The sequence below is a fragment of the Procambarus clarkii genome, chromosome 52 (genome assembly GCF_040958095.1).
Source record: "Procambarus clarkii isolate CNS0578487 chromosome 52, FALCON_Pclarkii_2.0, whole genome shotgun sequence".
Classification (NCBI taxonomy): domain Eukaryota; kingdom Metazoa; phylum Arthropoda; class Malacostraca; order Decapoda; family Cambaridae; genus Procambarus; species Procambarus clarkii.
The window spans coordinates 4372862-4390705 of record NC_091201.1 but is presented as its reverse complement, the minus strand read 5'-3'; the positions used below and the strand labels follow the sequence as shown (position 1 = coordinate 4390705).

The window sequence follows — 17844 nt, the reverse complement described above, 5'->3', positions numbered from 1 at the left end:
ACCGAAACACAAGCACAGGTCTGGCCTAGCTTTAGCTGGAGTTATCAGCTATTAACATAAAATATTAAAGTAAGTTGACCAGACCTCACACTAGAAGGTGAAGGGACGACGACGTTTCGGTCCGTCCTGGACCATTCTCAAGTCGATTGTCTACGGTGATTGCCAAGTCGATCATTGTCACTTATCGCCTGCATAAGAGCTTAAATGTGCGGGATAAATATAAAAAGATACTGGGACTATCTTTGAAAGTTTTAGCCGTAATGTTAATATTCATCTTTATCTTGTCAGTATTAGCTCTCGTTTAAAATATACGGTCATTATATCATCATACTTATACCCTTATACACATGTTATACCATCATACCATACATTATATACAGGGAAGAATGATCAAGTTTACCCCTAATTCACGTTCTCTATAAAGACGAAGAATTAGGGGGTTGACATAACTATATAAATAGATGAAAATGTATAATAAATGTATATTACTATATTTCTCATACTTTTTTTAAATACATCAACACAAAATATAGCAAGAAACAAGGGTTATAAATTTAATAAGTCTAGAATCAGGAAAGACCTGGGTAAATACTGGTTTGGTAACAAGGTTGTTGACTAACGGAACAGATTACCGGGTCACAAAGATTGAGACTCGCTGGATTGTTTCAAGCGTAGGTTAGACACTGTAATTTAATTGAAATAGTTAATATATGTATCTAACGTGTGTCAACCCCGTTACTGTGACTGCCTGTTCTTAAGCCTCGTGTGGGCCAATAGGCATTCTGCAGTTCGCTGGATTCTCACACTCATGCTGTTCTTCCGTGCCGTCTGCCACACACTACAGTCTGGCTGTGCCACACACTACAGTCTAGCTGTGCCACACACTACAGTATGTGGTACAGGTGTAGTATGTGGCCCAAGTATGTTTCCACATACCTGGGCGTTAGTTATCTCATGTAGGCACTAGTGTTCCTTGACTAGTGTTCCCTGACTAGTGTTCCCTGACTAGTGTTCCCTGACTAGTGTTCCTTTCCTAGTGTTCCCTGACTAGTGTTCCTTGACTAGTGTTCCCTGACTAGTGTTCCTTGACTAGTGTTCCTTGACTAGTGTTCCTTGACTAGTGTTCCCTGACTAGTGTTCCCTGACTAGTGTTCCCTGACTAGTGTTCCCTGACTAGTGTTCCTTGACTAGTGTTCCTTGACTAGTGTTCCTTGACTAGTGTTCCTTGACTAGTGTTCCTTGACTAGTGTTCCTTGACTAGTGTTCCTTGACTAGTGTTCCCTGACTAGTGTTCCTTGACTAGTGTTCCCTGACTAGTGTTCCCTGACTAGTGTTCCCTGACTACATAATGTGACTGATATTTTCAGCACCCCCAACATCTTCAAGCCATTGTAGTGAGAGACAGTCACGAGTTGAAACACAGTCAGGAACTATGAACACTGAAGCTCCAGTAACCAACTGGAACACGGAACACTGCCCCAATTGATAACTAGGGGGGGAGGGGTGTTAGCAAGGGAAGGAACACAGACTCATGGGACATACCAGGGAACGGGATAACTGGAGATAACTGGGGATAACTGGGGATAACTGGGGATAACTGGAGATAACTGGGGATAACTGGACATAACTGGGGATAACTGGAGATAACTCGGGATAACGCGGGATAACTGGAGATAACTGGGGATAACTGGAGATAACTGGAGATAACTGGGGATAACTGGAGATAACTGGGGATAACTGGGGATAACTGTGGACTAGACCAAGCTGGGCCACCAGAGACCATGGGGCCCCGACCTCACTCAGGCAAACTAGGGAACACGGATTATTTCATCTTGAAATCCATTTTATTTCACTCTGACGTTTCAATGGGTGGGGAAATGAATGGTTTGTATCCTGGCACTGTATGGCACTGGTGGTGAAACAGCCAGTTGTATCCTGGCACTGTATGGCACTGGTGGTGATACAGCCAGTTGTATCCTGGCACTGTATGGCACTGGTGGTGATACAGCCAGTTGTATCCTGGCACTGTATGGCGCTGGTGGTGATACAGCCAGTTGTATCCTGGCACTGTATGGCACTGGTGGTGATACAGCCTGTTGTATCCTGGCACTGTATGGCACTGGTGGTGATACAGCCTGTTGTATCCTGGCACTGTATGGCGCTGGTGGTGATACAGCCAGTTGTATCCTGGCACTGTATGGCGCTGGTGGTGATACAGCCAGTTGTATCCTGGCACTGTATGGCGCTGGTGGTGATACAGCCAGTTGTATCCTGGCACTGTATGGCGCTGGTGGTGATACAGCCAGTTGTATCCTGGCACTGTATGGCACTGGTGGTGATACAGCCTGTTGTATCCTGGCACTGTGGCACTGATGGTGATACAGCCAGTTGTATCCTGGCACTGTATGGCACTGGTGGTGATACAGCCAGTTGTATCCTGGCACTGTATGGCACTGATGGTGATACAGCCAGTTGTATCCTGGCACTGTGTGGCACTGGTGGTGATACAGCCTGTTGTATCCTGGCACTGTGTGGCACTGATGGTGATACAGCCAGTTGTATCCTGGCACTGTATGGCACTGGTGGTGATACAGCCAGTTGAACCTGGCACTATGAGGCATTGGTGGTGATACAGCCAGTTGTATCCTGGCACTATGAGGCACTGGTGGTGATACAGCCAGTTGTATCGTGGCACTCGGTGGGTGAGAGGCTGGCACTCTCAGAGTACACATACATATCAACAAGGGCCGGGCGTGCCAAGACTACCTCGTAGCTGTGCCTTGGGGCACTGAGCTGGAGGGGGGGGGCAGGCAGGGGGAGGAGGGGTCTGGGGCAGGGAGGAGGGGAAGAGGGGCAAAGGAGGGGGTGAGAGAAATAGGGGGGATGGATAGAAACGGGACTGGATGGTAATGATGGTGGATGAGACAGTGAACAGTAATGAATAGGAGGGAGAAGTAGTAGCGAGTAAGGAGGGAGGGAGAGAGAGAGAGAGAGAGAGAGAGAGAGAGAGAGAGAGAGAGAGAGAGAGAGAGAGAGAGAGAGAGAGAGAGAGAGAGAGAGAGAGAGGGAGAGGGGGAGGGAGAGAGAGGGAGAGGGAGAGGGAGAGGGAGAGGGGGAGAGAGAGAGGGGGAGAGAGAGAGGGGGAGAGAGAGAGGGGGAGAGAGAGAGGGGGGGGGAGAGAGAGGGGGGAGAGGGGGAGGGAGAGAGAGGGAGAGGGAGAGGGAGAGGGGGAGAGAGAGAGGGGGAGAGAGAGAGGGGGAGAGAGAGAGGGGGAGAGAGAGAGGGGGAGAGAGAGAGGGGGAGAGAGAGAGGGGGAGAGAGAGAGAGAGGGAGAGAGAGAGAGAGAGAGAGAGAGAGAGAGAGAGAGAGAGAGAGAGAGAGAGAGAGAGAGAGAGAGAGAGAGAGAGAGAGAGAGAGAGAGAGAGATGAGAGAGAGACCAGGCAAGGAGAAGACTCCCTTGCGGCTCACACGGTATTTCCAGAGACTAAATTCGAAGCCTGGTTGGAATCCCCAATGAGACGGCGGCTCGCCATTTCAACTTTCAGATTATTTGAGTCTCTTGGTCTTCCCGGACACAATATTTACGCCGTCTCCGCCCATCACAACCCCATCGTCAGACCACCCAACACTAGCCCTCAACTAAACAAAAAATAGGGTGTGGTGAAATAGGCGGTCCGTGGGTAGGACGGCTGTAAATCGGGGCTGCAAAAATAGGTAGGTGGGCGACAGCAATTACTCTAATGGACACAGTTTGTGTGGTGGCGACGCGCGAGCCGGATAAATATCCGGTCTTTGAAGGTTGCGTCGGGCCGGACACAACGCAGAGGACGGCGCACCGGGGTTCGTTACCAGCCTTGATAACGCTGTTTACACTGTCTGCCTTTTGGACATGGGGTCTGTCTGTCTGTCTGTCTGTCTGTCTGTCTGTAGGCGATGAGTCACAATAACGTGGCTAAAGTAAGTTGACCAAACCACACACTAGAAGGTGAAGGGACGACGACGTTTCGGTCCGTCCTGGACCATTCTCAAGTCGATCTGTCTGTCTGTCTCTGTCTGTCTGTCTGTCTACTAGACGGACGGTGTTGTAAGCTATGTAAGCATAGTTGAGGCAGTTGATAGTGGTAAGGATTGTGATGTTGTGTACCTTGACTTTAGCAAAGCTTTTGATACAGTGCCACATGAAAGACTGATTAAAAAGATAGAAGCTCATGGTATTGGGGGTGCTATTTTAAGTTGGATTAGGGCATGGCTATACCAAAGGAAACAGAGAGTTAGTATAAATGGGGTTAAGTCAGAGTGGGATAATGTTGTTAGTGGAGTACCTCAGGGCTCGGTCTTGGGACCTCTGTTGTTTATAATATTATAAATGATTTAGATTCAGGTTTGAGTAGCAACATCTGCAAATTTGCCGATGATACAAAAATCGGTAGGGGAAATTAACACGGAAAAAGACTCACTATCACTTCAAGGCGATCTAAATAGGGTTTTGAAATGGTCAAAAGACTGGCAGATGCAGTTTAATGCTGATAAATGTAAAGTTCTGAGGCTAGGTAATGATGAAAGAGTTACAAGATACGAGCTTGATGTGTTCTGATATTGTGAAAAGAATCTGGGAGTTATGATTATTAAGAATTTAAAACCACATAAGTAATGCATAAATGTTCGAAATAAGGCAAATAGGACACTGGGATTTATTAATCGAAGCGTTAGTAACAAGACACCTGGTGTGGTTCTCAAGCTATATCTTGCTCTAGTTAGGCCCCATTTAGATTATGCAGTTCAGTTTTGGTCGCCGTATTATAGAATAGATAAATTTACTAGAACGTGTCCAGCGTAGGATGACTAAGTTAATTCCCCAAATTAGAAACCTGTTATATGATGAAAGATTAACAAAGCTTAAATTACATTCACTGGAAAGGCGGAGAGTTAAAGGGTGACATGATAGAGGTTTACAAGTGGATGAATGGACATAACAAAGGGGATATTAATAGGGTATTAAAAGTATCAACACAGGACAGAACACAAAACAATGTGTATAAACTGGATGTTTAGATTTCGGAAAGACGTGGGTAAATATTGGTTCAGTAACAGGGTTGTTGATTTGTGGAACCAATTACCGCGTAACGTGCTGGAGGTGGGGTCCCTCGATTGTTTCAAGCGTGGGTTGGACATGTATATGAGTGGGATTGGGTGGTTATAAATAGGAGCTGCCTCGTATGGGCCAATAGGCCTTCTGCAGTTACCTTTGTTCTTATTTTTTTTGTTGCAAGGATATTCCTGCGCGGGCCCTAAGCCTCTGGCTGGCCCACTGCGCGGGCCCTAAGCCTCTGGCTGGCCCACTGGGCGGGCCCTAAGCCTCTGGCTGGCCCACTGGGCGGGCCCTAAGCCTCTGGCTGGCCCACTGGGCGGGCCCTAAGCCTCTGGCTGGCCCACTAGGCGGGCCCTAAGCCTCTGGCTGGCCCACTGGGCGGGCCCTAAGCCTCTGGCTGGCCCACTGGGCGGGCCCTAAGCCTCTGGCTGGCCCACTAGGCGGGCCCTAAGCCTCTGGCTGGCCCACTGCGCGGGCCCTAAGCCTCTGGCTGGCCCACTAAGTGTTGCTTGTTTCTGTTTTACTTGGGCGGAGTATGAGTATTTATGACTCGTATGGTCGCTTCAGTAAGATTATGGTCAGCGTGTTTAACTTCTGCTGCTCTGTTGAATCTAAGTTGAAATTTTAATTGGTTTGTAACTGTGCACTGTGTTAGGTAATGTTCCAGTGGTCTGTTGTGGTTGTAACTGTGCACTGTGTTAGGTAATGTTCCAGTGGTCTGTTGTGGTTGTAACTGTGCACTGTGTTAGGTAATGTTCCAGTGGTCTGTTGTGGTTGTAACTGTGCACTGTGTTAGGTAATGTTCCAGTGGTCTGTTGTGGTTGTAACTGTGCACTGTGTTAGGTAATGTTCCAGTGGTCTGTTGTGGTTGTAACTGTGCACTGTGTTAGGTAATGTTCCAGTGGTCTGTTGTGGTTGTAACTGTGCACTGTGTTAGGTAATGTTCCAGTGATCTGTTGTGGTTGTAACTGTGCACTGTGTTAGGTAATGTTCCAGTGGTCTGTTGTGGTTGTAACTGTGCACTGTGTTAGATAATGTTCCAGTGGTCTGTTGTGGTTGTAACTGTGTACTGTGTTAGATAATGTTCCAGTGGTCTGTTGTGGTTGTAACTGTGCACTGTGTTAGGTAATGTTCCAGTGGTCTGTTGTGGTTGTAACTGTGCACTGTGTTAGATAATGTTTGGTAGCCGGTCGGCCGAGCGGACAGCACGCCGGACTTGTGATCCTGTGGTCCTGGGGTCGATCCCGGGCGCCGGCGAGAAACAATGGGCAGAGTTTCTTTCACCCTATGCCCCTGTTACCTAGCAGTAAAATAGGTACCTGGGTGTTAGTCAGCTGTCACGGGCTGCTTCTTGGGGCTGGAGGCCTTGTCGAGGACCGGGCCGCGGGGACACTAAAGCCCCGAAATCATCTCAAGATAACCTCAAGATATTCCAGTGGTCTGTCGGGCATTTCTCCACAGTGCTTTTATTCTCATGTTCTCCCAGATCCCTTTCGCAACCCGACTTCGCAGTCACAACACCATCTTGTTCGTGTCTTGTAACTCTAACATCATTAGAGTTTGTACTGTGTTGCTCGCCCGAACCCCGACCCGTTTTTTATTAAACTGGGAAATAACGAGGGGGCTTACCCCGTTGTGAAATGTTGGAATGGGGTCAGCGTTATTTAAGCGCCATTGTTAATCAGAGGTTATCTTGTTATCTCTAGATAACAAGATGTTATCCTTATTCAGGTGTGTTATCCTTATTCTTCCTTATCCTATATATCTATCTTATACCTATATATCCTTCCTTATGTTATCCTTATCCTTTCCTTATCCAAGGTGTTATCCTTATTCAGGGGTCATCGCCAGTTGAAGAGAAAGGTCATAGTTAGAAATGGGCCGTTGCTAATTAGGGGGTCTCCGCTGAATTCGAGGTCACGACTAATTACAGATACGCTATCGTTACTTAGGGGAGGGGGGGAGGGAAGGTGTTCAAAAGAGAGTACATCAATTACATCAACAGCGAGAGGACATCGTTATTTACAGCTCATCGTTAACTAGGCGGGTCACCTCTAATTAGGAGTCGACACTAATTAGGGGTCTACTATTATCTACTGAGAGAGATCACCGCTAGATAAATGGTTCACCATTAAATGGAGTGGTCATCAATGGTGGTCATCAATGGTGGTCATCAATGGAGAGGTCATCAATGGAGAGGTCATCAATGGTGAGGTCATCAATGGAGAGGTCATCAATGGTGAGGTCATCAATGGAGAGGTCATCAATGGAGAGGTCATCGATGGAGAGGTCATCAATAGAGAGGTCATCAATAGAGAGGTCATCAATGGGGAGGTCATCAATAGAGAGGTCATCAATGGGGAGGTCATCAATGGGGAGGTCATCAATAGAGAGGCCATCAATGGGGAGGTCATCAATAGAGAGGTCATCAATGGGGAGGTCATCGATAGAGAGGTCATCAATGGAGAGGTCATCAATAGAGAGGCCATCAATGGGGAGGTCATCAATAGAGAGGTCATCAATGGAGAGGTCATCGATAGAGAGATCATCAATGGAGAGGTCATCAATGGAGAGGTCATCAATGGAGAGGTCATCAATGGTGAGATTATCAATGGAGAGGTCATCAAGGAGAGGTCATCAATGGAGAGGTCATCAATAGAGGTCATCAATGGAGAGGTTATCAATGGAGAGGTCATCAAGGAGAGGTCATCAATGGAGAGGTCATCAAGGAGAGGTCATCAATGGAGTGATCATCAATGGAGAGATCATCAATGGAGAGGTCATCAATGGTGAGGTCATCAATAGAGAGGTCATCAATGGTGAGGTCATCAATGGTGAGGTCATCAATGGTGAGGTCATCAATAGAGAGATCATCAATGGAGAGGTCATCAATGGAGAGGTCATCAATGGAGAGGTCATCAATGGAGAGGTCATCAATAGAGGTCATCAATGGAGAGGTCATCAATAGAGAAGTCATCGATAGATAAGTCATCGATAATTCGAGGGTTCATATATAATTAGATGTCATCATTAACTAACGACATCAACGTTAATTAGAGATAATTGTCATTGATAAACTTCGGCTTACGAGAGTTAAAAAAAATAGCTTTGTGTGATGTACATGTGCCAATATGTAGTTACCTACATACATATAACTATATATACATATAAGACATATATCGTCTTACAATGGGACACACACATGCTTAACGAAGTTCCAGCTCCTGGGCTACGAAAAAAATACGAAAATATTTAAACGGAAACCCGCATATTAAACCCAGTCAAACCACACTATTGAAAGACAAAGACATATAAAAGACTTGGAAAGTAAAACCTTACCTTGCCACACACGTGATGGGTCTCGTCAAGACCCTAGTACTCTCTAGGGTGGACCATTATAGTACACTAGTGCTCTCTAGGGTGGACCATTATTGCACACTAGTGCTCTCTAGGGTGGACCATTATAGTACACTAGTGCTCTCTAGGGTGGACCATTATTGCACACTAGTGCTCTCTAGGGTGGACCATTATTGCACACTAGTGCTCTCTAGGGTGGACCATTATAGTACACTAGTGCTCTCTAGGGTGGACCATTATTGCACACTAGTACTCTCTAGGGTGGACCATTATAGTACACTAGTGCTCTCTAGGGTGGACCATTATAGCACACTAGTGCTCTCTAGGGTGGACCATTATTGCACACTAGTGCTCTCTAGGGTGTACCATTATTGCACACTAGTGCTCTCTAGGGTGGACCATTATTGCACTCTAGTGTTCTCTAGGATGGACCATTATTGCACACTAGTGCTCTCTAGGGTGGACCATTATTGCACACTAGTGCTCTCTAGGGTGGACCATTATTGCACACTAGTGCTCTCTAGGGTGGACCATTATTGCACACTAGTGCTCTCTAGGGTGGACCATTATTGCACTCTAGTGTTCTCTAGGGTGGACCATTATTGCACACTAGTGCTCTCTAGGGTGGACCATTATAGTACACTAGTGCTCTCTAGGGTGGACCATTATTGCACACTAGTGCTCTCTAGGGTGGACCATTATTGCACACTAGTGCTCTCTAGGGTGGACGATTTTTGCACTCTAGTGTTCTCTAGGGTGGACTATTATTGCACACTAGTGCTCTCTAGGGTGGACCATTATAGCATACTAGTGCTCTCTAGGGTGGACCATTACTGCACATTAGCAGCTCCATTCAAAGCTGGAGAAACTGCTGACTTAGAGAACGTGCAAAGATCTTTCACTGCCGGAATCCATTTTAAGTATATGAACGCAGAATAGAACAAGAAACAATAAATATAAATCTTACAAGTTTACATTTAGGAAAGACCTGGGTAAATACTGGTTTGATCACGGGGAGGGGTGTTGACTTATGGAACAACTTCCCGGGTGACATAGTAGAAGGCTCAACCTGATTGTTTCAAGCGTAGGACAAACATATGTGAATGAGTCTTATGGTCTTGTAGCTACGTGCCTATAGGAGTTATATCAACGCAACACCAACCTTCAAACTGACTGAAGAACACAAAATAATTAATGTGTAGTATTTCAGAATTGGTTATGGATATACATATAATTAGACAAGGACTCTTCAATGATGTTTCTCATTGTATTTGAAGAGTTGAATACTAACTCTTGAGCCCCGCCTTACCAGCTGTCGGTGCTCTAGTACTGTGACTCTCGACCTGTTTGCTGTCATATTTACCTGAAAATTAATGCATTCATTTCAACATATTTCTCCCATAAGGTAAATATTATCTTGCATATATCTCTGTCTCAACATGTCCTCTCTAACAACATTATTATGCCCCCTCAGAATCCACCCCCACATGGCCCCCTCCTCATAGCCCCCCCCCCACATGGCCCCCTCCACATGGCCCCCCTCCCCCCACCACACTGCCCCCCACATAAGAAGCGAGCAGTGTGGCAGAATGACAACGGACCCCCCACACACCGTCGGGGATGGAGGCGTCGCTGGCCTAATACACACACACTGCTTCCTCCTGACCTGCATGACTTCAACACCTCCCTCCCTCCCTCTCTATCCTTCCTATCCCTCCCTCCCTGTCCAGCCGGGCCAGCAGCCACACCCACAAGAGAGGTGGTCCTCCGGCCGTCCTCTGAGGAACCTCCACCTACCAATTACTGAAGGAACTTAATTAAATTTTGACAAGAGCAAGAACGCACAAGCGAGATGGCTTTGACTGAGGCGACGAAGAGGGAATACGAGGTGAGAGGTAGAGGGAAGAGGGAGAGGGGAGAGAGAAGAGGGAGAGGGAGAGGGGAAAGAAAATATTGCGTGTGGTGTGGAGTGTGACCTCAACAAAGGGGACCCACACAGACCAGGTGCTCCGTCACTCAAGCCTTGAGGTACAAACCTGCCTGTGATGGCACCTTTGATCTCTGGCTCCTGCTCTTAATTGCTACGTTCGCTGTGACGCCATATTCACTGACCGTTATATTTCCTCCTGGCTCTCACGCTCCCGTGGTATACCCGGAGCATACCTGGATAGGGTTTCCAGAGTTCTCCTACTCCCTGAGCTCGGCCTGACTTGTGATAACGTGGTCCACCAGGCTGTTGCTGGGAGCGGCCCGCAGGTCCACATATCCACTACAACCTGGTTGGTCCGGCACTTCTTGCAAGAACTTATCTAAGTGCCTCTTGAAGACGTCCATCTTTGTTACAGCAATATTTCTAATGCTTGCTGGGAGGGTGTTGAACAGCTGTGGACCTCTGATGTTCAGTGTTCTCTGATTGTGTCTATGGCACCTCTACTCTTCACTGGTTCTGTTCTGCACTTCCTTCCGTATTTTTCGCTCCAGTATGTTGTTATTTTACTGTGTAGATTAGGGACCTGGCCATCCAATATTTTCCAGGTGTATATTATTTGATATCTCTCTCGTCTCCTTTCCAGTGAGTACATTTGGAGAGCTTTGAGACGATCTCAATAATTTAGGTGCTTTATCTCGTCTATGCGTGCCGTATATGTTCTCTGTATTCCCTCTATTTCAGCAATCTCTCCTGCTCTGAAGGGGGAAGTGAGTACTGAGCAGTACTCAAGACGGGACAACACAAGTGACTTGAAGAGTACAACCATTGTGATGGGATCCCTGGACTTGAAAATTCTCGTAATCCATCCTATCATTTTTCTGGCTGACGCAATATTTGCTTGGTTATGCTCCCTAAACGTTAGGTCGTCAGACATCATTATTCCCAAATCCTTAACATGCTGTTTTCCTACTATGGACAGATTCGATTGTGTTTTGTACCCTGTATTATATTTCAGATCCTCATTTTTACCGTACCTGAGTACCTGGATTTTATCACTGTTAAACATGTTATTTTCTGCTGCCCAAGCAAAGACTACTGATATCTAAGCCACCCTCGTCCCCCCCCCCTCACCCTGCCGTCTAAGACACCCTCGTCCCCCCTCACCCTGCCGTCTAAGTCCCCCTCGTCCCCCCTCACCCTGCCGTCTAAGACACCCTCGTCCCCCCCTCACCCTGCCGTCTAAGACACCCTTGTTCCCCCCTCACCCTGCCGTCTAAGACACCCTTGTTCCCCCCTCACCCTGCCGTCTAAGACACCCTTGTTCCCCCCTCACCCTGCCGTCTAAGACACCCTTGTTCCCCCCTCACCCTGCCGTCTAAGACACCCTTGTTCCCCCCTCACCCTGCCGTCTAAGACACCCTTGTTCCCCCCTCACCCTGCCGTCTAAGACACCCTTGTTCCCCCCTCACCCTGCCGTCTAAGTCCCCCTCGTCCCCCCTCACCATGCCGTCTAAGACACCCTCGTTCCCCCTCACCCTGCCGTCTAAGACACCCTCGTCCCCCCTCACCCTGCCGTCTAAGACACCCTCGTCCCCCCCTCACCCTGTAGATATCTTCCTCCGTAGCAGATTCTTAACTAAATTAATACCGAGAATTCAATAAAGTAGTGCATATAAGGGGAGAAAGGGAGGGGAGAGGGGAGAAAGGGAGGAGAGAGGGGAGAAATGTAAGGGAGAGGGGAATACGAGAAAGAAAAGGATTTAAGATCTTAAAAAGTGAAAGTTCTGAGAAGGGAGAGGAAACGGGAAAGTATAAGGGAAAGCTGAAGATGAAATGGATATGAGAGCTCGAGGGGGGGGGGGGGGAAGGAGAAAGCTGAGAGAGAAAGAATGAAGCTGAGAAAGCAAAGAGAAAGCTGAGAGGGCAAGAGGACAGCTGAGGGGACACAACACACCTGTGTTGCACCACACCTGTGGTCCACCACACCTGTGGTGCACCACACCTGTGGTCCACCACACCTATGGGTCCACCACACCTGTGGTCCGCCACACCTGTGGTCCACCACACCTGTGGGTCCACCACACCTGTGGGTCCACCACACATGTAGTCCACCACACCTGTAGTCCACCACACCTGTGGGTCCACCACACCTGTGGGTCCACCACACCTGTGGTCCGCCAAACCTAGGGGTCCACCACACCTGTGGTCCACCACACCTGTGGGTCCACCACACCTGTAGTCCACCACACCTGTGGTCCACCACACCTGTGGTCCACCACACCTGTGGGTCCACCACACCTGTGGTCCACCACTTACATAGCCAACACTTCGTCTGTCTGCTATCCTCTGGCCTTCCCAAACGACTCTCAACTGCTGTCTAGGGTTATCACGGCAAGCAATTTCCGCCGCTACGGAAAGGTGCTTGAAGAGCTAATTTAGATTAGTAACTGGTCTTGAAATTAAATGAAATAATTAAGTGCTTAATGCGTCTAGAATTTAATTTGACAGATTTTCTGTCAAATGAAATATCCTGAGTTCATTTTATTAAGAGATTGACTAGTAAATTTTTAATAATGTTTTTACTGCATATAATTAATGTTAATTCGACACATTTTTAAATGGAACTTTGTTCAATTTTTTCGTGAAATATTAAAAATTAAAATGTATTAACTGACAAAATATTCTATATAATACTTTTCAGAAATGCAGCGCCAACCCACACATACACAGACACACACACACACACATACACAGACACACACACACATACACAGACACACACACACATACACAGACACACACACACATATACACAGACACACACACACACATACACAGACACACACACACATATACACACACGCACACACACACACACACACGCACGCACACACACACACACACACACACACACACACACACACACACACACACACACACACACACACACACACGATCTTCAAGAAAGGTGATAGGGAGGAGGCACTTAACTATAGACCTGTATCACTGACAAGCATCCCCTGTAAAATACTGGAAAGAATAATTAGGCTACGACTGGTTGCACACCTGGAGAACATTAGGTTTGTGAACAAACATCAACATGGGTTCTGGACAGGGAAATCGTGCCTAACAAATCTTCTGGAATTCTATGATAAAATAACGAGGATAAGACAGGACAGAGATGGTTGGGCAGACTGCATATTTCTGGACTGCCAAAAAGCCTTTGATACAGTACCGCACATGAGACTGCTGTTCAAGCTCGAGAGGCAGGCGGGGGTGGGGGGAAAGGTCCTAGAATGGATAAGGAACTACCTAACAGGAAGGAGCCAAAGAGTTACGGTAAGGGGCGAGAAGTCGGACTGGCGAACAGTAACAAGTGGAGTACCACAAGGATCGGTGCTGGGACCAATTCTATTTCTTGTATATGTTAACGACATGTTTACAGGCGTAGAGTCCTACATGTCGATGTTTGCGGATGACGCAAAGTTGATGAGAAGAGTTGTGACAGATGAGGATTGCAGGATCCTCAAAGAGGACCTGAACAGGTTGCAGAGATGGTCAGAGAAATGGCTACTGGAATTCAACACGAGCAAATGTAAAGTTATGGAAATGGGACTAGGTGATAGGAGACCAAAGGGACAGTACACAATGAAGGGGAACAGCCTACCTGTGACGACGCGAGAAAGAGACCTGGGTGTGGACGTAACACCTAATCTATCTCCTGAGGCACATATTAATAGGATAACGACAGCAGCGTACTCTACACTGGCAAAAGTTAGAACGTCATTCAGAAACCTAAGTAAGGAGGCATTTAGGGCGCTTTACACTGCCTACGTGAGGCCAGTCTTAGAGTATGCCGCCTCACCATGGAGTCCCCATCTGAAGAAGCATATAATGAAACTGGAAAAGGTTCAGAGGTTTGCAACGAGACTCGTCCCAGAGCTACGAGGGATGGGGTATGAGGAGCGCGTGAGGGAACTGTGCCTTACGACACTAGACAGAAGAAGGGAGAGGGGGCACATGATAGGAACGTATAAGATACTCAGAGGGATTGACAGATTGGACATAGACGAAATGTTCACACGGAATAGTAACAGAACGAGGGGACATGGATGGAAGCTTGAAACTCAGATGAGTCACAGAGATGTTAGGAAGTTTTCTTTTAGCGTGAGAGTAGTGGGAAAATGGAATGCACTTCAGGAACAGGTTGTGGAAGCAAATACTATTCATAATTTTAAAACCAGGTATGATAGGGAAATGGGACAGGAGTCATTGCTGTAAACAACCGATGCTCGAAAGGCGGGATCCAAGAGTCAATGCTCGATCCTGCAGACACAACTAGGTGAGTACAACTTGGTGAGTACACACACACACGCACGCACGCACGCACGCACGCACGCACACACACACACACAGATAAAAGAAAGAGTGAGTGAAGCAGATCCTGACATAGTTGCAATTGTGGAAACTAAAATTAATGACATGATCTCAGATGCTATCTTTCCTGAAGGGTACCAGGTGATACGAAAAGAGAGGACACAGAGACAGGGAGGGGGAGTAGCACTCCTAATAAAGCGGAAATGGAAGTTTGAAGACCTGGGAAATCGAGTTACCAATGAGTGCACAAGCTTCATACATGGAACTCTGACAGTAGATGGGAGGAAGATTGTGATCATGGTAATCTACAATCCCCCACCAAACAGTAGAAGACCCAGGCAGGAGTATGATGACAACAACAAAGCATGTATTGATGAACTGCAGAAGGCAGCAACACTAGCCCACAGAATGAGAGCGAAGCTGCTGATCATGGGGGACCTAAATCATGGAGAGATAAATTGGGAATCAAGGAATCCCCATGGAGGGGATGAAACGTGGGGAGCAAAATTAGTAGATGTTATAGACAGGAATTTCCTGACACAACATGTGAAGGAAGACACAAGGGAAAGAGGAGGAGATGCACCGAGCCTATTAGACCTGATTTTCACCCAGAACGTAGAAGATATCGAGAATTTAGAGCATGAAATACCTCTAGGGGCCAGTGACCATTGTGTCCTAGTCTTTGACTACATGATGGAATTCAAAATTATGACCATGGGACAAGAGATCTGGGAAAGGAGAGCTGACTACAGGAAAGGGGACTATATGAGGATAAGGGACTATCTGGGTGAAGTGCAGTGGGAGGAAGAAATTAGAGGAAAAACAGTCCAAGATATGATGGACCTAGTCATACAGAAATGCCAGGAGGCCGAAGAGAGATTTATACCAACGGTAAAGGGAAAAAATAAGAAGGAATATAATAACCCATGGTTTAATAGACAGTGTCAGGAAGCAAAAATGGCCAGCAGGCGGGAGTGGAGGAAGTACAGAAGACAAAGAACAGAGGACAACAGAAGCAGATACAACAGAGCTAGGAACGATTACATTAACATAAGACGAACATCGGAAAGGGACTATGAGAACGATATTGCAATCAAAGCGAAAAAACAACCTAAGTTACTACACAGTCATATAAGAAGAAAAATGTCGGTGAACGACCAAGTGACAAGACTAAGGAAGACAGAGGGGGCATATACTGAAAGTGACAAGGAAATCTGCGAGGCACTGAATGCCAGTTTCCATGGAGTGTTCACTACCGAGCCTGAGCAGCTCCCATTGTTGGAAGGGGTTACCCTAGATGAAAGACTATCAGATATAGAGGTGACAGCAGAGGAGGTAATGAAACAGTTGACAACTCTAGATGCAACTAAAGCAGTTGGACCAGACAAAGTATCACCGTGGATACTAAAAGAAGCAGCACAGGCCCTCAGCGTGCCTCTGGCAATGATCTTTAATGAGTCACTTATGTCAGGAGAATTGCCCAGTTGCTGGAAGAAGGCAAATGTCGTGCCGATCTTCAAGAAAGGAGATAGGGAGGAGGCACTTAACTACAGACCTGTATCACTGACAAGCATCCCCTGTAAAATACTGGAAAGAATAATTAGGCTACGACTGGTTGCACACCTGGAGAACATTAGGTTTGTGAACAAACATCAACATGGGTTCTGGACAGGGAAATCGTGCCTAACAAACCTTCTGGAATTCTATGATAAAATAACGAGGATAAGACAGGACAGAGATGGTTGGGCAGACTGCATATTTCTGGACTGCCAAAAAGCCTTTGATACAGTACCGCACATGAGACTGCTGTTCAAGCTCGAGAGGCAGGCGGGGGTGGGGGGAAAGGTCCTAGAATGGATAAGGAACTACCTAACAGGAAGGAGCCAAAGAGTTACGGTAAGGGGCGAGAAGTCGGACTGGCGAACAGTAACAAGTGGAGTACCACAAGGATCGGTGCTGGGACCAATTCTATTTCTTGTGTATGTTAACGACATGTTTACAGGCGTAGAGTCCTACATGTCGATGTTTGCGGATGATGCAAAGTTGATGAGAAGAGTTGTGACAGATGAGGATTGCAGGATCCTCCAAGAGGACCTGAACAGATTGCAGAGATGGTCAGAGAAATGGCTACTAGAATTCAACACGAGCAAATGTAAAGTTATGGAAATGGGACTAGGAGATAGGAGACCAAAGGGACAGTACACAATGAAGGGGAACAGCCTACCTGTAACGACGCGTGAAAGAGACCTGGGGGTGGACGTAACACCTAATCTATCTCCTGAGGCACATATTAATAGGATAACGACAGCAGCGTACTCTACACTGGCAAAAGTTAGAACATCATTCAGAAACCTAAGTAAGGAGGCATTTAGGGCGCTTTACACTGCCTACGTAAGGCCAGTCTTAGAGTATGCCGCCTCATCATGGAGTCCCCATCTGAAGAAGCATATAATGAAACTGGAAAAGGTTCAGAGGTTTGCAACGAGACTCGTCCCAGAGCTACGAGGGATGGGGTATGAAGAGCGCCTGAGGGAACTGTGCCTTACGACACTAGAAAGAAGAAGGGAGAGGGGGGACATGATAGGAACGTATAAGATACTCAGAGGAATTGACAGAGTGGACATAGACGAAATGTTCACACGGAATAGTAACAGAACGAGAGGACATGGATGGAAGCTTGAAACTCAGATGAGTCACAGAGATGTAAGGAAGTTTTCTTTTAGCGTGAGAGTAGTGGGGAAATGGAATGCACTTCAGGAACAGGTTGTGGAAGCAAATACTATTCATAATTTTAAAACCAGGTATGATAGGGAAATGGGACAGGAGTCATTGCTGTAAACAACCGATGCTCGAAAGGCGGGATCCAAGAGTCAATGCTCGATCCTGCAAGCACATATAGGTGAGTACATATAGGTGAGTACACACACACATACATACACACACAGGGGGGCCTCGTAGCCTGGTGGATAGCGCGCAGGATTCGTAATTCTGTGGCGCGGGTTCGATTCCCGCACGAGGCAGAAACAAATGGGCAAAGTTTCTTTCACCCTGAATGCCCCTGTTACCTAGCAGTAAATCGGTACCTGGGAG

At 46.9% G+C, this 17844-nt stretch overlaps 1 protein-coding gene across 1 annotated transcript in view; it reads right to left on the bottom strand.

Moving 5' to 3' along the window:
- Positions 1–9277: 9277 nt before the first annotated feature.
- LOC138352033 (serine-rich adhesin for platelets-like) overlaps positions 9278–17844 on the bottom strand; it is a 60177-nt gene continuing 51610 nt past the window's right edge. Inside the window, exons 4-5 of the mRNA XM_069304207.1 lie at positions 9610–9620; positions 9278–9348 (exon numbers count right to left, since the gene is read on the bottom strand). Coding sequence (XP_069160308.1) covers positions 9278–9348; positions 9610–9620 — 82 coding nt within the window. The remainder of the gene's footprint in view (positions 9349–9609; positions 9621–17844) is intronic.